Source organism: Ostrinia nubilalis, chromosome 20, assembly GCF_963855985.1.
Source record: "Ostrinia nubilalis chromosome 20, ilOstNubi1.1, whole genome shotgun sequence".
NCBI lineage: Eukaryota > Metazoa > Arthropoda > Insecta > Lepidoptera > Crambidae > Ostrinia > Ostrinia nubilalis.
In genome coordinates this window covers 12,673,856-12,701,852 of record NC_087107.1, presented here as the reverse complement: position 1 = coordinate 12,701,852, position 27,997 = coordinate 12,673,856, and the positions used below count along the sequence as shown (strand labels likewise).

Here is a 27,997-nt window from a genome sequence, read left to right as displayed (position 1 = left end):
GTGATGACTTTAAGCAATTTCTATCGGCTCATATTATATTTTCACTCCAGCACGAACTAACATGAATTCATTCGCACTCTCAGTCACACTTGTGCTATAATCTACTCTATGGTATTGTACTAAATTAATGATATACACAAAACATTTATGCCACTGCTCGATCTATGTATTAGATCAGTGGTTCTTAACCTTTAAGTCATGAGGGACCATTTTACCAAATTTCTGTCTTGTCAGGGACCACCTCATAATCGGTCAAAACCAGTTTGACTGCAAAAATCAGTTAAAAGTGGTTTTAACCAAGGTGTGCAAGTGCACTTCGTGGACCACTTGGAATGTCTCCAGGGACCACCAGTGGTCCGCGGACCACCGGTTAAGAACCACTGTATTAGATAGACCGACTGCTACAACAAACAGTATCAATTCTGCTAAGTATGATTTTTAACCAACTTCAACAAAAGGAGGTTCTCAATTCGGTTGGTATTTTTTTAGTTCCGATACTGTTTGTTGTGGCAGTCCGTTAACTGGTAATATTGCCAGCTACGCCGGTGCTTTATAAAAACAATTAGAAATTTGATTTCACTGATGCAGTGCATTGTATCGCGAAGGGAGATAGAAAAGTCTAGGAATAGTTAGGTCTACCATGAAAATGTGTAATTGGATTTAGTTACAAATATCTTATTCAAGACATTTTCAGAAGCAATAAAATTCTGAATGACTTATGAAATTGCATAAATATGCCCCTTGTAGCCAACATATTGAGTACATACTACAAGCAATTCTTATTTAAGTCATGTTTTGCTCTAGATGAAACAGCAATATAACCACTATTTTAAGACAAAATGTATCAAAATACTTGCCAGAAAAAAATACTAAGCATCGACGAAACAACGCTAGCTCACACCTAAAATAATTACGTATTACTTTCGACAGGATACCCAATGTTTTTATAACACAATGGCCTAAACATTCAACCAGTAAGCAAAAGGCCATGGATTCATTTCCCACCTGGGGAATTTGCCATTTTCTACTTTACATCATTAAAAAGATTTTCTCACAAAGACACATTTTCAGAGTAAACCTACAGTATCTACGCTCACCGTATGACAGTAAGTGTAAGTATGCCTCGTAGGATCAGTGGTCCAGGATGCGTAGGTTACCGGAGACTATTTTGTTCTCGAGAACTGCGCCAGAAGGGATGTCAATTCGATCTCCGTGGTTGGCTATGATTATTACGGTGCCCTGGAAGAGAAAAAGGTTGAATTAGAAACGCGGCATATTTTTTTTTTACCTAATTACACAATGTTTTCATTGAAAGGAGGGCCTGAAGTGTTACTAGTTCTTGGCCTGGTATGGATGTTATTTTGAGTCTTATTGCCTTGTCTTAAGAACTAAAAATGATTAGAAGTTTTAAGTTGACATTCTCAAAAAACAACTCTGGGGGATATTCTTACACACCAAAAAGATGCTATGGACTGATTTCCACCAAGGCGGAGCAGAGCGGAGAATTTTTCTATAAAATTTGACACAAAAATGCGAAATAATTTCAACAGACGTGTGTACTGATCGAGCTTTTTGTATGGACTTTGACAGATTTTTGACGTTTGTCAAAGTTAAAGTAAGATGGTGCAACCCAGCCTAAGAGACAGAGAGTAAAACAAAAGAATTCCATGTGATTTTTCACTGTCACAATATCCAAGTAGGTTTTATCACTCGCGACGGCGACGCGGCGTGAAGCGTCGAAATAATGAAATCTGATTGGTTTCCCGCTCCGCTCTGCTCCTCCTTAGTCAATAAACGTAAATCAATAAACGTATAAGTTCTAAAAATTCTAACCCACCTTTAAAGAAACTCCTCTCCCGAACGTGACATCGCCCGAAACGGTCAAGTGGTCCAGCTCAATCAAATCCGGAATAGTCGCGAATCTGTTCAGGAACTCTTTCACTTTCGCGAAATGGTTGTCGCCGAGTTTCACCAGCGGCGTTGAAGGGAACATCCTTTGTGGAGACATTACTAAGGATCCGTGTGACAGACTGTATAAGTTTGACATCACCAGCAGGAGATCTGATGTCTTTTTCACTGGTAAGAATCTGCTCCTAGGCACATTGACTCCAATACCTCCCTCGAAGCACTTCATAGCGGCACCTACAGCCGTTTCCAATTGGATCACGTTGATCCCATCACCCAAATGCTTGTTGTTGACAATAATCTCCATATTCAAGGAACCCTGGTCTACTACTCGTTGGATGGCGTCCAACTTCGCCCAGAGATTGTTGGTGTTGAAGAATTTGAACTGGCTGACCGATTTGAAGTCGTCCACGTGTTCTTTTGGGACTTGAGCTATTTCTAGCAAACGTAGTTTGTCCTCATACTGAATGAGAGTTCCTCCTTTGACGTCAGCTCTGGTCTTGTCAGTGACTTCCATGACGAATTCTGAGATGGTCTTCTGAGGATCTGGGTTGAGGAGTAGATTGAGGATGTTCAGGTCAACAGTAGCGCCAAGGTTATCGATGTTGCTGATGAAGCAGTAGGTACGTCCTTCTTTGATGAACTTCTGGAGGAGACCGGAGTTGTAGAACGACTCGTAGAAGTCGCCGTGACCGGGCGGGTACCAGCTGGAAGAAAAAGAAAAGTTAATTTTGAGATTTAAAAGATCCAAACCATCTAGCCAGGGTCGAGAGTGTAAGTCAAATTCTCCATTTTGCCTCTGGTAAATTAGAGAGGGTCGTCATACTGTAATGGAGACTAAATGACTAAATAATGATGAGCCTGAATACGTTTTATCATCATGAGATCTTGAAACTGTGAACTTCAATGGTCTAGTTTCGCTATTTAGTCATAGGCAAGAAAAACAATAATCAAAAGTCAACATTACAGCCTTTCACAAAAGTTAGCAAGAATTTGTCTTAGAAATTTTAATTTGTATTAGAAAGTATTGTGATTCAGTCTCCCTCTCTCTTTGAAAATTTAAATTTTCCTAAAGTTTCTCTCATCTAAAAAAGTGTTCTACAAATGGCAACACTCACGCGTCAATATCAGCGTGCACGTCTCCAGTTTTCGCGACTGGCAACAAGGACTCGCGGTTGATGCGAGGGTGGCAGGACTGGTTGAAGGTGTGGATGTCCAGCTTCAGGCCCTTGTACTTGCGGATCACTTTCTGTGTGTCGTCGTCCGTGTTGAAAGAGTTCATCAGCACTAGCGGCACGTTGCATTTGTAAGTCTTGTTTAGATGCTGGAAGATTGGAAAGAAACATAAATCATAATGCTCTGCCTACGCTATTTCTGCTTGGCCCGAAAGTTCACTGCAAGAGAACTTATTGCCATATTACATTTACTTCGCCTTTTGTACCCTGTTAAGTGTGCAAATAAGTTTTTAATAAATAAATGGCACAAAGACTTTAAAGTAGGTACCTATACTACCAGAGAAGCTATGTAGGGTAAAAGTGGGTGTGTGCCGGTTCCTAAAATTACTTTAAAATCTAGCACTTCTTTGGCTTTTTTTCCGCTAACATCTCTAAATTTCTACATAATAAGGTCATGCTCAGATAAAAATGACACTACTTCGTACAATCTAACAGTTAGCCTAGCCGAAGACTGCAGACTTTTTGTCGACCGATAGTTTAGTCGGGCAGTTAATAAGTATAGACATATCATTGTGTGGAAGTGCACACATTACACCGATTTGGTATCGGCCGATTCTTCGTACAAATTAGAATAGGGCCCAACTATCGGCCGACTAAGTCTATAGTCTGCGGGGAGTCTAATAATAACTGATACTATCTATACAAGAAGAGTGTATTTTACAAAACATCATATCTTCACTTTTCTTACCTCAATCTGCTGCACAGTCAAGTCCAAGAACGTGAGCTCATTCCTCACTTGTATGACCGACTTGGGTCCCTTACATCCCATGGAGGTCCCCAGGCCACCATTCAGCTTCACCACCACCAGTTTGTCCAGCATATGGTGGATGTGGTCTGTGGTTGGCGTCGGGAGGGTGGTGTAGTCTATGACCGCCCCTTCTGGGAGTTTTTCGATCTTTTCCCATGTTACTGATGGGCCCTCTGGAAAGAGATTATGATATTAAAGAAATAGTTAAAGGTGACTAAGTTTTTCGGCATTTCTTCTCAACACTTGCTGATAATAAGGGCTATCGTTTTAGCGCTCACCAGTTTGCGCCACTGTAGAGTAAGGTCCTGTCACTTGCTAGTAGCGAAGACAGTGGCACCATCTGGTGAGCGCTAAAGTGGTAGGAGGACTATCGCATTTGCACTCATCAAGATGGCGCCACTGTAGAGTAAGGTCCTGTCAATCGCCAGGGGTGCCAACTGTTAAGTATAAAAACGATAGCCCTCATTATGCTTGGCCCTAAGTGATGGTGGCAAGCCAACAGCTAAATTAGGCCGTGTATAAGTGCTATGAAAAGGGCCCACATACTCGTACTGATAAAGATTTTTTATAGTAAGTATTTTATATTATTTTGTTAGAAGTTTATTCTAATGGTTTCCAGCTTTAATTCCACATAAATAATTTATTTACTTATTGAATTACTTTTTAATTAAGTTTTATAAGGCTGACCATTATAAGTTGGTATAACTGAATTGCAATTATCTCCATCTTTACTTATTATCTTTTATAACTACAGTAAACAGAGCATTGTAAATATATTTATTGCATCATACTTTGATACCTTATCTCTTGATATAAATTAATTTCAACTTATTTATACCTTTGTTATTAACGGAGGAATGAACCAAAATAATAATTGCTAAAATACTTTCAAACCCGGTCTAGCTATGAGATTAAAAATTGCGATTATAGCATACTGTTAGACTTTACTTATCATGACCAATTACACGATTATCGCGTAAATAATCGATTATTATAACGATAAAAATGTTTATAGGCTCGTGCGTGCCTAAAACTTGACTATCTAATATCACAATCACAAAAATCGAAGTAATATAAGTGAGATGCCTTTTCGTTGGTCCGTTTTTCGATCTCTGTCGACCGCTGGACTAAATACGTGGTGAATCCACTCCTCACACAAGCATATACTTAGTGCACAATTTGGTACTTGACACCATCAACAAATAATACCTAAGACTTTTTAAAAAAAATACTTCAGCTTAGCCCTGAAAATTGAGTTGACTTTCAGTTTGCTGTTTAATCCCATTTTTAGGTTTGCTAATCATTGGGAAAAAATCCCATCCAGTCACTGCTGTACAAAATACATTAATAAAAATCGAAATACTTAAGCAACCGAAAGCTTACTGTAAGAAAATACAGGTTACAGTGTTACCGACGAGTATAGGTGTGGCTGGATGCATGGGATTTCGTTTCCCAACGAGTAACTGTTACGAGTCACACCGAAACGAGTAACAGTGTTACTCGTTTTAGTGTGACTCGTTGAGAACAAGCGATCTTTAGTGGCTTTAAATCACAAATAATTTTTCAATTGAGTTGTCTGAAACGCGTCCCGTGATATCTCAGATTTGCTATACAAAATATGTGATTGGTAACACGCACCAGTCACAGCTCATAAAAGTTTGTCAATTGACTATCGCCCGTATTCACAAACGATGCTTGCTTAAGTGAAGCAGCAAATCGAATGCACAGCGTTGAATAGAGCTCTGTGATTGGTCCGTGTGTGACCCTGTGCGTCCACGCTAGGGCTTGAATACCGGAATTTCGTAACTCCGGAATTTCGGATACATTTTTTCCGATATTTCAATTCCGGAACTGAAGCCAATATCGTATTCCGATATTGAAATTTTTCATAAATTATTTTAAGTTTTCAAAACGTTTAAGTATCAAAATAGGTTCTTAGATAAGGAATTCCTTGAGATATGTATTCGCAACTTTATTAGTAATAATATTAAAGAGGCAATAGGGCGAAACCAAAGCTCCAAAATGTTCGATAGAGACAACTCTAATGGGCGAGGCCAGCTGAAGAGAGCGGATGATAGAGTAAAACCTGTTAATAGCTCAGCCACAGGACAGTTCCAACAGCTAAGCTACCTCGACACTATAACGAAGATTTAGCCGGACATCAGCCCTTACGTGATTAGGATGGCTCTCAAAAAGCTAAAGAACAACAAGGCAGCGGGTGATGACGGAATAACCTCGGAGCTTCTGAATGCGGCAGGTGATAAGCCGATACTGAAAGTCCTTCAGAGACTGTAACTCCGTCTTACTCCAGGGAATAATGCCAGAGGCACGGAACAAATGCTTGGTGGTGTTTTTCTTTAAGAAAGGGGTAAAAGCCTTATTAAGGAGAAAGGATAATCACAGACCCATCTGGGTTCTGACTCTGAGTCATGTCTACAAGCTGTTTTTGAGAGCCATCACGAATAGTCTCGCGCGTAGGTTCGATGACTTATAGTCTCTCGAGGAAGCCAGTTATCGAAACGTTTACATTACCATATACCGCATCTATACGCTACGGTAGGTTATACAGAAGACCGAAGAGTCTAACTTGCCTATATGCTTGGCGTTCTTAGACTATGAGAAGGTCTTTGAGCCTGGCTGAACACGAGGGCGATTCCTCTGCAGCGAGCTGTGAGGCAGGGAGATGTAATAATACGTCGAATTCAACTCGGCTGGGCAGCGTTCGGGAAACTACATAACATCTTTTCGACCAAAACACTTCAGTGCCTAAAGACAAAAGTCTACAATCAGTGTGTGTTACCAGTAGTGATGACACACGGTTCGGAAACGTGGCCTCTTACTATAAGGCCTTATAATAAGCTCAAAGTTGCACACCATGGTATGGAGAGTGCTATGCTCGGTGTTTCTTTTCGAGATCGAAACAGAAATGAGGAGATTCGTAAACGAACTAAAGTTGCCTGACATATAGCGATCGGATTACCAAGCTAAAGTGGCAATGGGCAGGGCACATAGTACGTAGAACAGACGGCCGATGGGGCAAGGTTCTAAAGTGGAGGCCACATACGTGTACGTGTTTGTCGGGAAGCGCATTCTTTTTTTAACCAACTCCGGAACTAGAACCGGAATTCCGGAGTTGAGTGCCCAATATCGGAAATCAGTTCCGGAGTTGAAAACTATCCGATATTGCAAGCCCTAGTCCACGCGCACTGTGATACCTCATAGTAATGTTTGTGAATACGGGCGTATGATGTCATATCAAGTACCCAATCAGTTATTTACTTACGTTCAGCCAAGAACCTGCTGAACAAGTTCTTGAATCCTCGGAACTCCTTCTCCACCAGGGTCTTCCTGTTGTCAGGGAGAGTGCTGACCAGCCTCTCCAGTTCCACCTCCACCCTGGCGAGGGCATCCCGCTTGGTCGCCTCCTTGAAGTCGCGCGAGCCGGACGGCGTCCGCTGGTGACTGCGGATCTGGTGGAAAAAACACCTTAGTGAATGAGGGTTTTTATGAATAAGTGAATCAAAGCTTGTTCTGAAAACTGCTGAGTTCGTGGATAAAGAACCAGAAATAGGGGTTACTTCATAACATCTACTCATGTAGAGGAATCAAATTTGCTCGCTCTGAAACCTGCGGATTTGATGGTGGGAAGGGTACGTAAAATGAATAGAAGGTAATAGTAGTAGTGACTGCGTATCTGATGGTAAAAAAAACTTAATGAAAGACTACAAAGTAGAAGATCCTAAGGGCTTTAGTTTAAAAACAATTTGTGCGTTGAAATGTAAACCTAACCTAAACCTGAAGTCGATCGCGATCGCAACCATGTTAGGTTATTTCTTTTGGCTATTTATGAATAATGCCTTACAGTACCTAAGTGCACATTTGAACTACTCCCAGCAAAACCCTTCTCTAACAGGCCTATTTGCAGAAAAAAATCGCTCGGTCAAATGCTCAACCTACCTGTAGCAAACCCGCAGTTCGTGGTTCGAAATGATATTGTCATTTATAATTGTTAGATCAAATAATTCGTAGAGCACAAACACTGGTTCCTTATCTAAGAATTTTAATTGATAAGCTAATCGTTAATCTCAGGAACTATTGGTCTGATTTTCTATAACATCACTCTAAAGCCAATAAAGGCGGAGCAGTAAAGAAAAGTGTTGCAAAAACGAGAAATATTATTCAAACCATTTTCACGCGTACAAAGTCGCAGGAAGATCTAAGGCTACTGAATTACCTACCAATTGTTTCCTCCAACTCATTAAGCAAGGTCGAGGGCGCCACTGTTTGTTTGGCTCGGACGAACATACGAGTAACTTATGAAGGTTAGGGGCCATCCATAAAGTACGTCACACGAATTTCATGATTTTTTGACCCCCCCTCCGTCCTTGTCACAGGTGGTCACATTTCTGAGACCCCCCCCTCCCTAGTGTTACGTCACATGTTTTGCAATTTCACATCGAAAAATTATAAAATTTACAGCAGTTCCGAAATTAGTTTTATTTCCATTTCAATTAAGTATTTTTTTTTTATGAAATCAACATTATATCAAATATTTGAAACAATTGAAATGTGATGTCACGAAACTTAGGACCCCTCCCACCCCTCGTCACACCATGTCACACTTTGTCAACCCCCTCCCCCCCTCTTTATGTGTGACGTACTTTATGGATGACCCCTTAACGCTTAACGCGTTTTCCTATGACTGGACCATCTTCATGATCAATTTCACCTTGTTCAGTTTAATTACCCAGGTTAATTGGGAATTAATTTTAATAAACTAATCGTGTCTGTCAGAAAACTACCTTATGTAAATAAAAAAAGCATTTATAAAAGGATAAAGATGTGTGTTTTGTACACACATCAGACTAACATTTTAGTTACAAAATTATACTTTTTCGGATTATTTACATAATATTAAGAGACAGTATTTCTGAAAACCTACGTATATTATACCTAGTTTCAGTTATAATTTTAACAAATTCAGCTTTATTTAAGGTTTTAAGGCAGTGATCTTATATTTTATCTAAGCAGTAGGTAAACTTCTTGCACTCCAGAGTATTTTAAATAAAAACACATTCTAATTTAAAAATTTAAACAGCATAAGCAGGGCAAAATCTTTCTAAATTGTGTTCCAAACCTATGGAGTCGATCACCATGAAAAAGGTTGAAAAACACAGGTCTAAAGCAATTTAAAGTGACACACACAATAGCGTTTAATTACATGCTATAATGAACGATTGTAGAACGCAATTTGCATTAAAATTACTTATCATATGCCATTCGTTTTACATCGACTGTTTGATTTGTCTCGTTCTTCGCAAAACTTATAAATCTGATTTTATTTTTGCAAGCAGACTTTATCTTTAGCGTTCAAAACTAAAAAAGGAGGTAAGATTGCCAGTTCTTCTGTCGTTGAGGATTCCGGGAGAAGCTCGCTTCCATCTTCGGCCTGATCATCACTCTCCATTAAGTGAGATGCAAGCCAAGAGCCAAGAGCTTCCTCTTAGTGGATTTAAATAAATCACAACCAATAAAAATATCCTTCCTTTTAGTACAGTCGGGTAAAAAGACGGTTTTCTAAAGGTTTGAAAGTGTTGTACACTTCTTTCGTTCTCTACTTTACTACGGACGACGGCTTATCAAGCTAAACTTTGTGGTATTTAATATCGTTGTAATAGGTACTAGTTTGCCACAAAATTATATAGGCTTTTATGCTAATAGTAATACATAAAACTAACCATAAAGGAATAACGACGTCAAATTCTTTGAACGTAAAGAATTCAAAGTCCATAAACTAGTAATTATTGCGTTACAAATAAACAAACATACCCAAGACTTCAAAATGTCGTTTTCACGTGCCATAGTTAATCACATGCACAGAATCACTACACAAAGATTAACTAATTACAAACACTATGAAGAAAAAGAACCTAATTCACAAGGTAAATGGTTTATATCGATTTGTGCGATTTATTCGTTAAAAATATGATAGGTGCGCGTGCGCATATCCCCGTGCGATGTCTCTGACTGACGAATAAACGGTGAGTTCCGCTGATAAAGTAATTGCCGGCGCGTTATCTGGCACGCTGTCACACCGAAATCCGATAAAAACTTTGGAAATGATGTACTTATTCGTCATGAATAAACTGTTGCCATATTGCTGTTAACCACTGTCCAGCAGTGGACGTCACTTGGCTGAAACGAAGGAACATAGTTACTAGGTAGCCAGTTCGTTTGTGGTTGAGAATTTCGGGTGAAGCTCGCTTCCACCTTCAGTCTGATCATCTCTTTCCACCAGGTGAGATGCAGACCAAGAGCTTCTTCATTGCGGATACAAAAAAATAGACTTGGAACTAGAATGATATGTTTCTTGTAATAGGATATCCCATCAAAAACAATACTTGTCAAAAAAACCAAGTCTCGCAACTCAGTTGTTCTACGGTAAAAAGTTGTGAGATCCATGTAATACCAAGTCCAGGCCAGGAAATCTTTAACGTTTTACATAAATATATTGACTTGGCCATCGCACTAAATAATTTAATTTACACGTGTTTTCATGCGATGGCCAAGTCAATATATTTATGTAAAACGTTAAAGATTTCCTGGCCTGGACTTGGTATTACATGGATCTCACAACTTTTTACCGTAGAACAACTGAGTTGCGAGACTTGTTTTTTTTGACAAGTATTGTTTTTGATGGGATCTCATTTCTTTTTGTATTTTGTAGACAGCAGTTATGTATCTAGAAAACTGGACCGAAATTGAAAAATTTTACTCGACTTGGCGGTTGCACTACCGTGCCCCCAAATCTCATTTCTTTTTGTATTTTGTAGACAGCAGTTATGTATCTAGAAAACTGGACCGAAATTGAAAAATTTTACTCGACTTGGCGGTTGCACTATCGTGCCCCCAAATATTTTAGTTTTTCCTTGATTCATACACCAAACACTACTTATATTCCAAATTTGAAGCTTCTAGGTCTGCTAGAAGTGCCTTAGAATTTTGATGATCGGTGAGTCAGTGAGTCAGTCAGTGAGTGACAAAATTAAGTAACTTTGACCCGTTATAATTCCTAAACTACTGGTTCAAATTGAATGAAATTTTAAATATACCGTGTCTTTACAATGCCTGCATAGCTAATGAAAATTCAGCCTTCTAGTTTTATCCACAACGAAGTTACAGGCAGTCGAAAATGGCCTGAATTGCTTCGAGAAAAGGATGGTACGGCCGTGCCGCTTTTTTGCTCGACTTGGTGGGGGCACTGCCGTGCCCCCAGATTGGGCATTACTGAATCGAAAGAACTGAATGTAAGGTACAAACATACATATATGACCCTCCATTACGCAGTTGGGTAAAAAACAAAAAGCGTCTGTGTGAATACCGCCAATTTAACCAATTTAAGAAGAACAGATTGGCTCGTATGTAACTAAAGAACACAAATTGAACTTTGCGCGGAAAGTCTGGCCAGCTGCGTATTCAGATATGCGTAATAAAAGGTTTTTGTTTTGATTCTACCACAGATAATATAATACTAGTACAGATGCATCATCCCTTAGTCGAAATGTGACCGACCTAAGTCTTGAAACTGCTCGGGCCCGCTTGGTTTCCTAGTGGTGATAACAGATCGCGCTAGTGTGCCGCAGCGGACTTGACCGTCCCGCGGTTTGCGACCCGCTAATGCTTTCTATTCTAGCAACTTGAGCGGAGTATTTATTTGGCGTGCTATGTCAAAAGATGGCGCTAAAGCCAATAAGTTTACTGCTTTGTTTATGAAGACATGTAACTAAGCAAAAAACAGATTAGAGACGCTATTGAAAATTTCGTCACGGTATAATAATGTCCAAGTAGCACAATGATCACAGCCGACGTTCAATATCCAGAACCGTGGGTTCGTATCCCGCTACAAATTATCATCATAAAACTCTAATTTGTTTTATTTTATTAGGTATATAAAACAGGACAATATCGAAACATGCAGTAATAAAGGTAGATATCAATAAAAAACTTATTTTTTCCATAAAAATATTCAGAAATAATTATTATGTAAAAAAAACATAACCCTCCTTCTGGAGCAGTCAAGTAAATATCAAATGAACTGTTCGTAAAAAACACAAAATCTAGTTTTAGTTTTTCGTACTCGTATCGTAGTTTATTCAAAAATATGCCTACATTTTAATCGACTTGCACATACAGGTTTAAGATTTAGGATTGTCTGTGATTTAGGTTTAGGTTTTTTGTTGCATTCGTTTGCGCGTCACTCGGGATAATAATAGCACCTACCTATATACCTATTTATTTACGAGTAATAATACCGTGCTGGCACAAAATATACCTAGGTGGCAAAATATTATTTACTTATTTAATTAATATTTTACTGATGTTTTATTCCTTCTCTCTCTCTATTTATCGTCGCCGAACACGTAGAATTTCGTCCAATGACACCATGCTACCCATCCTTATCACTCGCGCGTAATTGTATTGCTGTCGCGCTCGCTCACTCACTGTGACGGCCCGTCCCCGTCGTACGGGCTCGGCGACCGGACTATAGCATCATTTTCGATTCACTTACACGTGCTGCGTGAATGGCTGGCATGCATACCTACTAAGTATATTGACGTTACTGGGATCGGGAGTAGCCCCAATGGATGGGTACCTGCCTACCAAGCTTGTTTTCATTTAGCGCGCGACACTGGTCTTTTTAAATAAGTAGGTAGATAAGATTAATAATTCATAAATTAATCGTGTGCGTTACATCAGCGACATGGTGACGCTGGTCGGGATGTGCTTATGTGGAGGTGTTGGTGCCTTGTATCCTGTAAATGTGTCGAGAGTCTACCATTTGTACCGGTAAGATTGCGTAGTACTTAATTGGTGAAAATGGGATTCCGCTGCGGTGATGCTTGAAAACGTTACTGCAGCAGCGACATGATTATTGCCTATTAGCCTTGGCCAGATTTAAGGTGTTTCAATAGGTGGCTTGTATTTGTGCCTTTCCATGGTCAAGCAGCGACGTTTGAGCTAGGGCTTGCAATATCGGATAGTTTTCAACTCCGGAACTGATTTCCGATATTGGGCACTCAACTCCGGAATTCCGGTTCTAGTTCCGGAGTTGGTTAAAAAAAGAAAGCGCCTCCCGACAAACACGTACACGTATGTGGCCTCCACTTTAGAACCTTGCCCCATCGGCCGTCTGTTCTACGTACTATGTGCCCTGCCCATTGCCACTTTAGCTTGTTAATCCGATCGCTATATGTCAAGCAACTTTAGTTCGTTTACGAATCTCCTCATTTCTGGTTCGATCTCGAAAAGAAACACCGAGCATAGCACTCTCCATACCATGGTGTGCAACTTTGAGCTTATTATAAGGCCTTATAGTAAGAGGCCACGTTTCCGAACCGTGTGTCATCACTACTGGTAACACACACTGATTGTAGACTTTCGTCTTTAGGCACTGAAGTGTTTTGGTCGAAAAGATGTTATGTAGTTTCCCGAACGTTGCCCAGCCGAGTTGAATTCGACGCATTATTACATCTTCCTGCCTCACAGTTCGCTGCAGAGGAATCGCAGAGGAATCGCCTTTGTGCTCAGCCAGGCTCAAAGACCTTCTCATAGTCTAAGAACGCCAAGCATATAGGAAAGTTAGACTCTTCGGTCTTCTGTATAACCTGCCGTAGCGTAAAGATGCGGTATATGGTAGTGTAAACGTTTCGATAACTGACTTCCTCGAGAGACTATAAGTCATCGAACCTACGCGCGAGACTATTCGTGATGGCTCTCAAAAACAGCTTGTAGACATGACTCAGAGTCAGAACCCAGATGGGTCTGTAATTCTTTAATAAGGCTTTTACCCCTTTCTTAAAGAAAAACACCACCAAGCATATGTTCCGTGCCTCTGGCATTATTCCCTGGAGTAAGACGGAGTTACAGTCTATGAAGGACTTTCAGTATCGGCTTATCACCTGCCGCGTTCAGAAGCTCCGAGGTTATTCCGTCATCACCCGGTGCCTTGTTGTTCTTTAGCTGTTTGAGAGCCATCCTAATCACGTCAGGGCTGATGTCCGGCTAATCTTCGGTATAGTGTCGAGTTAGCTTAGCTGTTGGAACTGTCCTGTGGCTGAGCTATTAACAGGTTTTACCCTATCATCCGCTCTCTTCAGCTGGCTTCGCCCATTAGAGTTGTCTCTAGCGAACATTTTGGAGCTTTGATTTATTATTATTATTATAAAACTTTATTGCACAATAAAATAGTACAAAAGGTGGACTTAATGCTATTTGAGCATTCTCAGCCAGTCGACCCCAGGGTTATGCAGAAAGCTGTGAGTGCGAATTTCACCCTATTGCCTCTTTAATATTATTACTAATAAAGTTGCGAATACATATCTCAAGGACTTAAACGTTTTGAAAACTTAAAATAATTTAAGAAAAATTTCAATATCGGAATACGATATTGGCTTCAGTTCCGGAATTGAAATATCGGAAAAAATGTATCCGAAATTCCGGAGTTACGAAATTCCGGAATTCCGGTATTCAAGCCCTAGTTTGAGCCCCCCGTGGTTTTGAAAGGTTGCGGGTGCCGCTGCGGTAACGTTTTGGGGATTTCCATTTCTTCGAACGACTTTATTTATTTATTTACTTATTTAAGGCTCACAAAACAAGTTACAGTCATATTTAGGCACAGATAATAATCCATAGATTAATCTAAACCGCAACTCTTAACTCTTTCTTAACATGATGTCGTGTGCATAGAATGAATTGAAAATTATGAAATAAAGAGGGTAAATAGTGTTCGTTTAACTCATTTTATGCTTAGTATTTAATGTTATTTAGTGTTATAAAAGTTTACAAAGGACAACTTGACTTTATATTCAGGATATATCTCCTGAATTTGTATAACTTAGAACAGAATATAACCAAAGAAGAGTGTTCAGTGACAGTGTCATTAAAAGTCTGCACATTCTGGTTATTGGGTTGTAAAAAGAGGTATTATTTTTATAGATTTGGAGCGAAAATATTTTTTTGGTAGGGTTTCGGGATTTGTAGCGAGTGTTAAAATTAAGAAGGGAAAGAAGATTAGGTGAATCAAGTTCAGAAGGCAAAATCTTATGCAGACAGACAAGTTCAAGACATTCACGTCTGGAGGCCAGAGACGTCATTTTGAAGCGGTCTTGCCCTGTATGACTTATATTCGCGACCCAAACCCAATCTGAAGCAAAGAATATTCAGAAAATTTCTTTGGTCTCCCTCAATTCGATCTGAGTGTACCTACATTGTAGAATGGCGACCAGATGACAGAACCATAATCTAAGATGCTTCTGATCAGTGAGTAGTATAGGCATATAAGGGTAGATTGGTTCTTGAAGACCCTTGTAAAACGTGTGACAATATGGTCGTAATGACAACTAAATGAAAGACCATCGTCAAAGTACACCCCCAGGTCTCCGACGATGACACTTGAATGAAACTTGATGGACAGATGCGATTTTTTGTTGGTAGGTGGCATGTGATTGGTGCCATTGGGTGCCATAGTAATTATTCCAAAAAAAATAACGCATGGCATATGAATTAGATGAGTTACTGTGAAAATCGAAAATACCTTCTAGCTCTTAAACCGGATAAAAAGGGCGCTCTGTGATTGCAGTGTCAGATGTCAGAAAATTTTGAATACCTATGCCTAATTTTCGATGAAATAAATCATTTTACAACTGAAAATGGCTTACTTATTTCGACCCTCAAATAAGGCAATATTTAAGAAGATAACTGCTTTTTATGGTAATCAATCTGCAGTGCTTTTATATTCAAATAAATGCATACTGAATTTTTACTTTCTACGCCTTGTAATTAACCGATTACAACCGTCTACAGTATTTTTGCGCACGGGTTACGCATAGTTTATTTTTAGAAAGAAAGAAAGAAAGAAAAAATATTTTTTCATTGCTTTAATAGGTAGAAATAAGAATAACAATAAAAAAAATTCTGAATTTGCTTTTATGTGTAAAAATATTAAAAATTATATAAATGAATGTAAATGATGGACAGATTTTTGCAGTCAAAAGTGGTTTTGATTTCTTTCAAACAAAAAATATTTTTTTTAAATCGGTTTTTGTTTGACAGAGAAATTGGTAAACATTCATAAAAAAATTGATCAGACAAATATAGAATATTATCACTTTCTATTGAAGACGCTAAATAACCTTATTAACTGAAGTATAAGTTGGTCCTTAATTTCACACTAAAACTTTTCTTCGTAAGTACCTACCTTAACGTTAAACATGGTAAGGCTTACGATTTGGCTTTTTATAATATGTCTTCGCTATTGACAAATTAACATTGGAAACTTTTTTGGCTTATGAATAAACTAAAGTTTTCCTGTACCTATATGTAATACATATAAAAGCTGTATGTTTCTTTCATTAAATAAATAAATTTAAAGAGATTGGCTTGGTTGGTTGGGCACAAATGTCGCTGCTTGACCATGGAAAGGCACAAATATAAGCTACTTATTGAAAAAAATTAATCTGGCTAAGGCTAATGGGTAAAAATCATGTGGCTGCAGTAACGTTTTCAAGCATTACTGCAACGGAATCTTATTTTCTTCAATTACTCCGAAATCTTATTGGGCAAAAATGCTAGATTCTCGGCACATTTACAGGATTTAAGGCTCTACCTTTTCCGTGAAATAAGCACATCTTGATCAGCGTCACCATATCGTCGCTTGCCTCTCTAACTGACGTAACTGACATTTTGCTCAGGCGATTAGATAGATCGATTCGTCTTGCGAAATTAATTAAGATGGTGTAGATAACTCAGTTTCGAAAAAAATGTCAGATACGTTACTTAGAGAGGCAAGCGACGATATCTCTGAGGTAACGCACACGAATGAATCTGCATTTAGATTTTAAATAAGTGAAATACAACTTGATGCAGACTGACATGTATTTGGGAGAGAACTTGCTTAAGGATAATTACCTACTGTCTACCGTAACATTCGCTGCCTGCCGCTCGCGCACCCTGCTTCTACTTTCAATGACGCCAATCCAATGGGCCGCGCGGTCGCGTCTCGGCGTGGCCAGCTAGTAGGTAGGTAAATTATGATGCGTCGCCGCAGAGTAGCATAGCGTAGCCGGCTATGGAGCGTGCGAGTGAGACAGCAATGCTCTCACTTTGTTTATGTTTTGGCCGAATTTAATAATTAACAATGGAATTAAACAGGGGATTAACAATGGGTTCACTTTAATAGGTACTAGGTTAAGATTTTTTTTATTTGCTATACATATTATCTTAAAATAAATTAAATGAGTAAAAAAAACATTAACTGCCCCTCTGCACCGCACTTACCTACTAACAGCTCTCTGCGTGGCTGAAAGGTTAACTGGCGGATAATGCTCTTAACATTATGAACAAAAGGTGGACCTTAAACATTATTATGGGCAGTACAGTTTATAACCGACTACACCAGAAAAAGGGTTATGTTTTTCCAGTGTATGTAGGTCTTTAGGTTAAGATTCGTCTTAATTATTATTGTGAGTGACACTGGGTAGGTTATCATAATTGGAAGGAAAACAATCGAACTTTTTATAGCCACGATAGCCGAACGGTGAAGGGGTCGGAGTGGCCGACTCGAGATCCGGGGAACGCGGGTTCGAATCCCACCGCCGCTCGACTATTGTGGTGAGCCCACTCGTAACACAAGCTCATTTAGTTTAACACGAGGGGCTAATGGGACTATTAGTAATATTTGGAATACAAATTGCTAATAATCTTAAAAAAAAATCAAAATTGTCGATTTTAGGCGCCACAATGTTAGACAAATTATAGCCAAACTTTTGTAATGCTAATTTGTGTTTCTTTCATTTTTATTTGAATGTAGATGTTTTTTTTTGCATTTTACAAGAAATATGACAATTAATAAAAATAATAATTTGTTGCAAAACCAAACCTATTTTAGTATTTTTATAAGTGACGAAATAAAACAGCAGCGATGAGCGCCATCTATTACATCATTTGTAACTAAATGCTACTTCTACAGCGCTGCAAAAACGATTGTTTAAGACTTCAGTTTTTACTAGGGCTTGAATACCGGAATTCCGGAATTTCGTAACTCCGGAATTTCGGATAGATTTTTTCCGATATTTCAATTCCGGAGCTGAAGCCAATATCGTATTCCGATATTGAAATTTTTCATAAATTATTTTAAGTTTTCAAAACGTTTAAATATCAAAATAGGACTTTAGATAAGGAAGTCCTTGAGATTATGGTATTGGCAACTTTATTACTAATAATATTAAAGAGGCAATAGAGCGAAACCAAAGCTCCAAAATGTTCGCTAGATACAACTCTAATGAGCGAAGCCAGCTGAAGACAGCGGATGATAGTTTTTGTTTTTGTTTTAAAAATGCGTCGTGTTGTAATGTCCGGTGTCCCTTCTTTGCTCACCCCTTTTGAGAAATATCGAACTTGAGTCAATGTCTCTCCGAAGGGATGCGCGAAGCCACAACAAGGGCTCTCGCGGAAGACCAGTTTCTTGACATGCCCTTACGAGCATGTCAGGATAAATGCTGAGCGGGAGTCTATTGACACAGTGGCCCACTATTTAACTATATTCGTTTTGTGTTGTTATTGTATATAATTTGTGCTTACTGTAAGTCTATTTCTTTATCTTTCTTTCTATATTGTAAATTCAACAAAAGCTGAGGGTTCTGGGTGATATCGAAAAGTTTTTATGGACAGCTATACCTCGGTCACCAAACCTGTTAATAGCTCAGCCACAGGACAGTTCCAAGAGCTAAGCTAACTAGACACTATACCGAAGATATCCCGGACATCAGCCTATACGAGATTAGGATGGCTCTCAAACAGCTAAAGAACAACCGGGCACCAGGCACCGGGTGATGACGGAATAACCTCGGAGCTTCTGAACGCGGCGGGTGAGAAGCCGATACTGAAAGTCCTTCAGAGACTGTAACTCCGTCTTACTCCAGGGAATAATGCCAGAGGCACGGAACAAGGCTTAGTGGTGTTTTTCTTCAAGAAAGGGGTAAAAGCCTTATTAAGGAATCACAAACCCATCTGGGTTCTGGCTCTGAGTCATGTCTACAAGCTGTTTTTGAGAGTCATCACGAATAGTCTCGCGCGTAGGTTCGATGACTTATAGCCTCTCGAGGAAGCTGGTTATCGAAAAGTTTCACTTGCCTATATGCCTGGCGTTCTTAGACTATGAGAAGGTCTGGCTGAGCACGAGGGCGATTCCTCTGCAGTGAGCTGTGAGGCAGGGAGATATAATAATACGTGGAATTCAACTCGGCTGGGCAGCATTCGGGAAACTACATAACATCTTTTTGACCAAAACACCTCAGTGCCTAAAGACGAAAGTCATAGTGATTACATACGGTTCGGAAACGTGGCCTCTTACTATAGGCTTTATAATAAGCTGCAAAGTTGCACACCATGGTATGGAGAGTGCTGTGCTCGGTGTTTCTTTTCGAGATCGAACCAGAAATTAGGAGATTCGTAAACGAACTAAAGTCACCTGACATATTATTATAGCGATCGGATTAGCAAGCTAAAGTGGCAATGGAAAGGGCACATAGTACGTAGAACAGCAAGGTTCTGAAGTAAAGGCCACATACGTGTACGTCTTTGTCTGGAGGCGCTTTCTTTTTTTTCCCAATTCCGGAACTAGAACCGGAATTCCGGAGTTGAGTGCCCAATATCGGAAATCAGTTCCGGAGTTGAAAACTATCCGATATTGCAAGCCCTAGTTTTTACTAAAGATAAAATTTTATTATATGAAGAAATATTGTTTATTTGAATCATTCACTGTGTTTAAATGAACAAATTAATGTGTAAAACATTTTTTCATTACAGTTTACTGAGCATTAGTGACTTTTTACAAACGTCTTCAGAAATTCGATACTTATGTCGCCATCTAGTGAGATTGATTTGGAATGATTCAAGATTTATAGGCATCGGGTTCCCGTGATTCTACTTTAGACCTGTCTCACTATGATGAGGTGTAAAAATATTCGTAAATATGCAGAAGTTTTTGTTAACTGTATCAGAAAAACCTTACGTTAAACTAATTGTTAAGTTCTGCTAATTTGTTCGCTGGTATTTTACTCGCGATATGAAAATCAGTTTTCATAAGTATAAATCTAATACACTAATAACATGAATAACTAAGAACATTTTCCATGTTTGAAAAGTATGTTTGTGTTGTAATCTCTATATCTAGAATTCTAGTGTTATAAGGATTATTATATTCTAAAACTTGTATATAAAATAGGCTTCAGCTTTGAAAACAACATAAAAGAAAGGATTTCTTATCACATTTAATTGCTATAGAGATCCACACTACAATATAATAAATAACATGACAATCACTATGTTATGTACTACTTACTATGTTACTACAAATAACACTAGTGCTGTTACAATAGAACTGAATTCAGTGCACCTCGTGGTCTACTTCCAAAATAAGAAGTTTTTTTTACCCGAGCTTACAACCCGATAACTTTTTCATGCAATACAAAAAGTTATAAAAGCGTATGTTCAAAATTATTTAATAGAGCGAAGTATTGGATAAAGTCAGAAAATGTAGCAAGATCCTATGAATGTAGATTTGATTGAATTAATTTTAAAAGATTGCTCGTAATGGCTGGGTGAAAAAAGCTAGAAATGGTTCTTTTTAGCACATTTTGGGAATGCTTACGTCCTGCAGTGGACTGCCATTGGCAACTATGAAGTGCCTACCACTTGAATTAATTTGACCTATTAAGATTTATGACATAAATATTGAGCGTGCTTGAAGCATTGATAAAATGAGTCTACATGTGCAAGATTAAGTATGACTTAGGTACTTAAGTACCTACTGTATCTTATTCAACTATGACAGAACTACTCGTGTTTACTCTGTCCAAGGCTGCCGCCACTATTCATTGCATCAATTGTACAGATCTACATAGTATACCAAGATGTCACAAAGCTGAAGCAAGTTTACATTGAATTTTATTCTAATTCAAATTCTTAATTAGTATGTAGGCTCTTTTCAGGGCACTTCCTAAATAGGCATAGCTTGCCAGCTCTTTGGGACTTTTTATAATAAAGCAATTAAAAATCCTCCTAATAAACTAAGAATCAGGTGGATTCATGAGATAAACTTGAAGAATATCTTAAACTGAAAATTACTCAAAAAAGTTAATTTCAGCGTTAAGGAATGGCCTACAACAGCACATTTATAAGAATTTTAGAGCCAAAAAGTTAGCTGAGGAGTTATTATGAATGCACAATCATTTGGAGACACGGAAGGTTTCACGCAAAAATTATGACATAAGATGACAAAACAAAAATTGGAAAACACTTTATCCTTCCTTCTGAATGAATATGAATACTGGATTAATTATTATATTTGTGTACGTAAAACGTTGCCTTAAGTACCGATTTATTTAAACCATTTATCGTCAAAATCTGATGATAATCAGAAGGATGTTGATTGTTGATATATCAAGACACCTCCTAATGACTAGCTAAAAGCTAATAAGTGCAAGTAATCGTTATGCGATCATATGCGATGACAAAATGGACTACCAAGGCGGTGCAAATATAAATATTATGGTGGAATATTATATTGGATGACCACGCAAAATAGAGCTATGCAAAATAAATAACTAACTAAGTACACGTCTTGCACAAACAAGAATGATAGACCAATAGGTACCTTGGAAGAATCTATAATCTCAGTCTCGTGGCTAGTACTCGTAATATGTTAAAGCCTGGTCCGTGAGCACGTAGAATCCCCTCCAATGACCCCAAGCTGCCCATCCTTGTCGCTCGCACGTAATTATGTTGCTGTCGCGCTCGCACACTCACTGCGGGCGCGCGTCGCACAGTCGCGACAGCAATATAATTACGCGCGAGCGATAAGGATGGGTAGCTTGGGGTCATTGGACGGGATTCTACGTGCTCACGGACCAGGCTTTAGAAGCACATATTTATTTACGATTTACTTTACAAGATCGAATCAGAAATGAGGATATCCGTAAGCGAACTAAAATCACTGACATAGCCCGACGGATTAGCAAGCTGAAGTGGCAATAGGTAGAGCACATAGTACGCAGAACTGACGGCCGATAGGGCAGCAAGGTGGAGGTTGAAGTGGAGGCCGCGTAACGGAAAATTCAGCGTAGGACGTCCACCCACAAGGTGGACCGACGACCTCATAAAGGTAGCAGGAAGGCGCTGGACGCAGCAGGCTGCTAACAAACGATCAACATGGAAATCATTGGGGGAGGCCTATGTTCAGCAGTGGACGTCCTATAGCTGAAACTATGATGATAATATGAGACTTCACTGTTGCTTTAGGTTTTTTAAGTAAGTAATCAAATTGCGTGTATCCCAAGTAAATAAATAAATATTATTAAAATATGTTGAAAGAAGACCATCCACATACTGAAGTGGGTAGGAGATAACCCTGTGTATTTAACATTTCGCCATTAATAACTATACCTAATTATAAACTAAAGATAACGTCTGTGAAGTGTCAACGAAAAGGGTGATAATAAGATAATTTTATTATATTATTATTTATTATCTTCTCATAGTAGCGTAAGTTTCCATTTATTAATTTAGGCCTAGGCGTAACTAAAAAGTTATGAATTAATTATTGAATAATTAATTATTTATTTATTAAAGTTAATAATGTACACATCTATACTAATATTATAAAGCTGAAGAGTTTGTTTGCATGAACGTGATCTCAGGAACTACTGGTCCGATTTGAAAAAATATTTTTGTGTTGGATAGCCCAGTTATCGAGGACGGCTTTAGGCTATATTATAACGCCACCCTACAGCCAATAGGGGCGGAGCAGTAAAGAAAAATAATAGGAAATATTATTTATAACTATTTTCACGCGTACGAAGTCGCGGGCACAGCTAGTACAATATAATATAGGCAAAAAATGCATCAATATGCAATTATCTCCGACGAATGCTAGGCTGATGTAAACAGATAAGTTATGGATATTTTAAAATTATGTTTATAGTTTGTGTATTATTATTACGACATAACCGTAGATGTACCAAGGACGCTTTAAAGTCAATAATTATATGCCAGTCCATAAAAAATCAAGTGCTATCGTCATTCCATTTAATACAATACTCGTAGCTAATTTGTTTGTTTGCAATTTTTCATGAGTTATTAACGAATATTTAGAGAAGACATCGCATTTAAATGAAAATTATTTGTAAGTCAATTTTTCTTAGATATATTAATTTTCTTACACGCCACAAGCATTTGTACAGTTACATACAGTAATGTCTAAAGTATCTGACGAAATAATTAATACATAGTGATAACATAAATAATTATATCAAGCAAAGTATGGCCATATTTTCAGAATATGGCATGATTTTCAGTTTTCAGATAATCTGTTTACTTAAACGCATTTCTCAAGTGTCATAAACTATTATGCACTTTATAAGGCTAGAAAATAATAAAAATATACGTACTTTGCTCAGCATAAGGACAGGCATTTAAATAAATCCTTAAATATTACACTACTGTTTGCACTAATAATAAAATTATAAACGCACGAGTGAATATTGGTTGATGAGTCGATAATGCCAGTATTTTAAATAAATATTACGGCAGTTAAGCGTAACTAATTTAACTTTATAACCCTACACACTCACGTCATTTGGTATAGTAAAAATTTTAACGTTGAATTTCAAACTACCCGCATAAAGTTTCGCTAAGTTTTGATATAACGAGTTATTTCAGTAGATTGTCGAGTTATTTTTGAAATAAAATTTATGTGTGAATGTATAATACTATAACTACATGTTACTGTCACACATAGTGAAGTTACTTTAGTCAAATTTAGTAGGGCTTGAGAAAATGTAAGTAGACGAATATCAAAGTACCTATCTAATGGCCATCAACAAAAGCAAAAGGAAGGTTAAATAGTATTGCAAATCTTTGTATATTTATCGCATTTGCTTGAAAAACCACACGTGTAATTTGATGACCACTAATGTCCGTTTTGTATTTAAAAAATATCAAACATCCAACCTTGCTGAGTAAATCCATTGAACAATCCACAGATCACAATGCTTTTATTATGCGCACGCGCCGCTCGTTCCGCGGATACTGGCTGAGGAGACCGCCGGGACGACATATAAACTGGTGATAACTTATCGTTAGGGCCTTTGAACTGTTTAGATCGCGGTCAGACGTTTTGTTCTTCACATAGTCATCCGATTAAATAATAGATTAAGAACGGAAATCTTTAAGTGCCTTTGGACTGTTAAACTACGTGATGGACAACTTCGTGACTTCTTTATGGTTAACAAGGCAGGTATTTCACAATCGCACCTGGTGTTAAGTGGGATGCAGTCTAGGATGGTACCTACGTATCTGCCCTGTAAGTGCCTATTCACTCGCGCCTTGAATAGGTCCGGATTATAGTCTTCGGGAAAGACAGCAGGCATCGAATTCCAGCTCTTCGCATTATAAAAGATCGTTGAATTGCTTAGTGCGAGCTGGTGGAATGTCTCCCTATGCCTAAAGACTATTGGGCAATATAACTTTTCAGTTCTTTTTGTATTATTTCAGACTACTGAAACTTGTCGTCATTCAATCCATAGACTAATACGATCACTATTCTGAAAAACGACCCTTAAGGCCCGATTCGACCAAACTTTTATTCGAGAATAACTCCTGAGTCCTGATCCCCGATTACGGTAATTTTTAACGTCTACAATCCAGACACGCTTCTCGATTCTGCGATACGATTGGTCGTTCAACAGCGTACGTCAGCTGTTTTGACCAATCGTATCGCAGAATCAGAAGCGCGTCTGGATTGGAAACGTTAAAAGTTACCGTAATCGGGGCTCTGGTATAACTGGCACATTGACAGTTTCAGTATGGGAAATATGTCAAACCTGACGATTTATTCTGAGATTAGGTAATATTTACTCGTTTCGAATCCACCCTAAATGGCACATTCAAAAACTTTATTATCAGAATCAATTTGAATCAAACTTAGATTGTTCATCCTCATATTCTGTAATTTCCGACTTAAATCTAATTTAAGAGTAGGTATTTAAATCATTTAATACTCAATATCTATCTATGCATAAAATTACTTTGAAAACGAGTAGCTAGGTAAGTTACACTCAGCGTTGCCAGACGTCCCGATTTTGGCGGGACGTCCCGATTTTTAAATAAAATTTATATGTCCCGCGCGGGACAGGCTCGGTCCCGCTTTTCGGAGAGAGACATTCACTTCACCAGATTATTGTTTGAAACGCCATATTATTCTAAAGAATATTTTTTTATTTCAATTTTGGTTTATTTTTTCTTTTTTTATTCTAAAGACGAATTTAATGATAGAGTTAATCTGATTTAAAATATTATTTTTTTGTTAAAATACATTTTCTATGGCTACTTTTGCTATCTATTGTCACGTAAACGTAATTTTAAGTCAAATATAAAGATAAATATTTGAAAACCTTTGATTGTATACGTTTTTTTACTATGTCCCGCTTTTGACGGAAGAATCCCGCTATTTGCACTCAAAAAGTACCAAAGTCCCGACTTGGCGAAAAAAAAAACTGGCAACGCTGGTTACACTGTCAAACTTAGACACTGTGAATGGAATTAAAATAACAAAGATCAAAATCAACTGATTTAAAACAAAGGAATTATTAAAATTATAAGTTTTCGGTAGATTTAAAAATACATTTAATTTTAAATTAAGGTAATACGAGTGTATTCATTTTTCGTATACGTAAGAATGACGGTTAAAATTTATCAATGATTGGGTGTATCACAGTGAGTAAGCATATTACGTAGTAAGCAAAAACTACCTTAGTATCTGAATAGTCAGCAGTAGCAGGTAAATAACAATTTGTCTTTATGATTTCACTAGTATAAAATTCACAAGCTCACTAATGACCTGAACCCAAATTAAGCAGGTACCTACGACCTACAGGGTCAATTAGATAACGGACATTTGTCAGTAACATCTACTCCCAGTGAGATTCGAACCCAGAACTGAACAAGGTGACCATCAGTACCAAAGTAAGTAGTAATATACTGAAAGCCTACAGTCTTAATTAAGTTAAATAATTAGGTACTTATGTACGTACTCTACTCTAGTTATTATCTGTTATTACGTATTAGGTACTTATTATTATTCTGTGTTATGACGTTTAAAAACAAAATGCCTATCGCGATGTAAAATTGTTACAACGCCATCTATTTACACCAGTGCAAAACCGCCCCAGCTATTAATAAAAAACATGCTTTTGTTGTAAAGGATAAAAAATAAAAACTACTAATCTAACAAATTTTAAAAATCATGCATATTAGTAGACTATTTTTAAAATCATAATAAGTCAGCTGATTTTGTTATCAGAGCATAAGCTATTATTTAGTATGGTATGATCTAGATACTTTAATCTGTCTGTATAATAAACAAATGTTTTGTTTTTATGTATGAACATTTTTGCTCTCAATAGGTACTTAAAAGGAGGCTAAATTGTGTAAATTATACATGAATAAAAAGGAACTTAAAGTATTTTTTCCTGAAACTTTCTCTTTAGTTTCAAAGCTAGTACTTCATGGTACAACATGGAATCTTCTAGCCTCTATAAGATTCCATTTCCCACAATCTAGACAAGCTAGCTCAATCTCAATTCACATTTGCATATTTTTAATGAGATTTTGAATAGCAAAAAAAATTATAATCATTATATCTCATTAATGAACGTAAAATAAGTAAATCACATCAACACCTCATGGGTGAGATGTGAACACCCAAGCCAATTTAATATGTATTTTAAAAATTTCTCAAAGTATGTATTATATCTTACAGCCTCATTACTGAAAATTAAATAAAAAAAAGAGAAATATATATCTAATGTAATTGTTATGTACATTTAACATGTCTTACCGCTGGCCTGAGTCTGTCGCTGTTTTCCTGGAAGTTAGTAATTTGTGTCGGTTAGTAGGTACATACAGAAGAAACATTTCAGCTTTAAAAGCAGAAGCTTTTTAAAACTCATGTGACAGTCATACTAAACTATAGAAGTCATTTATTAGAGTAATAAAAACTACAGCTCCACTTTACTTTCAAAGAAAGGAGGCAGCATGGCAATAAAGAAGGATTAGAATAGAATTCGGTGCAAGTGTAGACAAGTCTTTTTTCTTTTGTTTTATTAAGCTATTATCTCTAACAACACTGGCTTTGGCTCCTCAGAAGGTCAGCACTGAACTAATTACTAGTTTTTTTTAACTATTCAATATTTAGCTGAAATAAACCTAATTTGAATTCCTCAGTGATGAGGGTGTTAATGATTGTTTTTGCTTGTTTTTTAAGGAATGACAAAAACTAATTAGACATTTAAAAATGTGACATTTAAATATATTGCACGCCATCTGCTTGGCAAATTGTAGCTGAACAATTTCACGTTTATATAATTTAAGACACATCAATGTATGATATGTACCTACAATTGCAATAAACTAATTTGATTTGATTTGATTTGCTTTGTTTCTATGAACCACTTGAGTGAGCAGTTACATCATAACATTTTCCTTATCAAATCTATGAAAAGACTAATTTAGGCTTTGTAGGACCCAAAATGTGCATAAAATCACTGTTAAGATAGGAATTTATGACAAGATTCTTTGTTACTAGGTTATGAAACATTTCCAAAGCAATGCTTTGATAACCCCATTGGACCTACTTTATAGCAAGTTTTTGGGATACTCTATCTAAACTTTTAGCCAGTGATTCGCCTGTAAAGTCAAGTGCGCAGACCTCTGCCCACGCATGACCTCTAGCACCAGGCAAGGTCGCCGTAGATAAATAAATAAGACGCACGCATCGAGTTGTTTTATCACGTCTACATTACTAGTATCGGTGGCCGAACGTAAACTATGTGAAGATAATAATGTTTGTTACCTTCTTATCGGCTTCTCTGTTATCAGCCATGGTCACTTTCAGTAATAAACGTAAGTTTTTTACTGTTTCAGAGTTTGTAACACGACGTAAGACGTTCCGGCAGCAGCGATTGACAATCAGGTGATTGTCAAAATTATCAAA

At 37.7% G+C, this 27,997-nt stretch overlaps 1 protein-coding gene across 1 annotated transcript; it reads right to left on the bottom strand.

Moving 5' to 3' along the window:
• Positions 1 to 31: 31 nt before the first annotated feature.
• LOC135081692 (UTP--glucose-1-phosphate uridylyltransferase) lies at positions 32 to 27,971 on the bottom strand. Its single transcript, XM_063976481.1, has 7 exons — positions 27,857 to 27,971; positions 26,843 to 26,869; positions 7,172 to 7,358; positions 3,829 to 4,061; positions 3,024 to 3,229; positions 1,838 to 2,612; positions 32 to 1,239 (listed from the first exon to the last, which is right to left on the bottom strand). Exons 1-7 carry the CDS (start codon positions 27,884 to 27,886, stop codon positions 1,132 to 1,134), a joined length of 1,566 nt encoding a protein of 521 aa, XP_063832551.1. The 5' UTR covers positions 27,887 to 27,971; the 3' UTR covers positions 32 to 1,131.
• Positions 27,972 to 27,997: the final 26 nt, after the last annotated feature.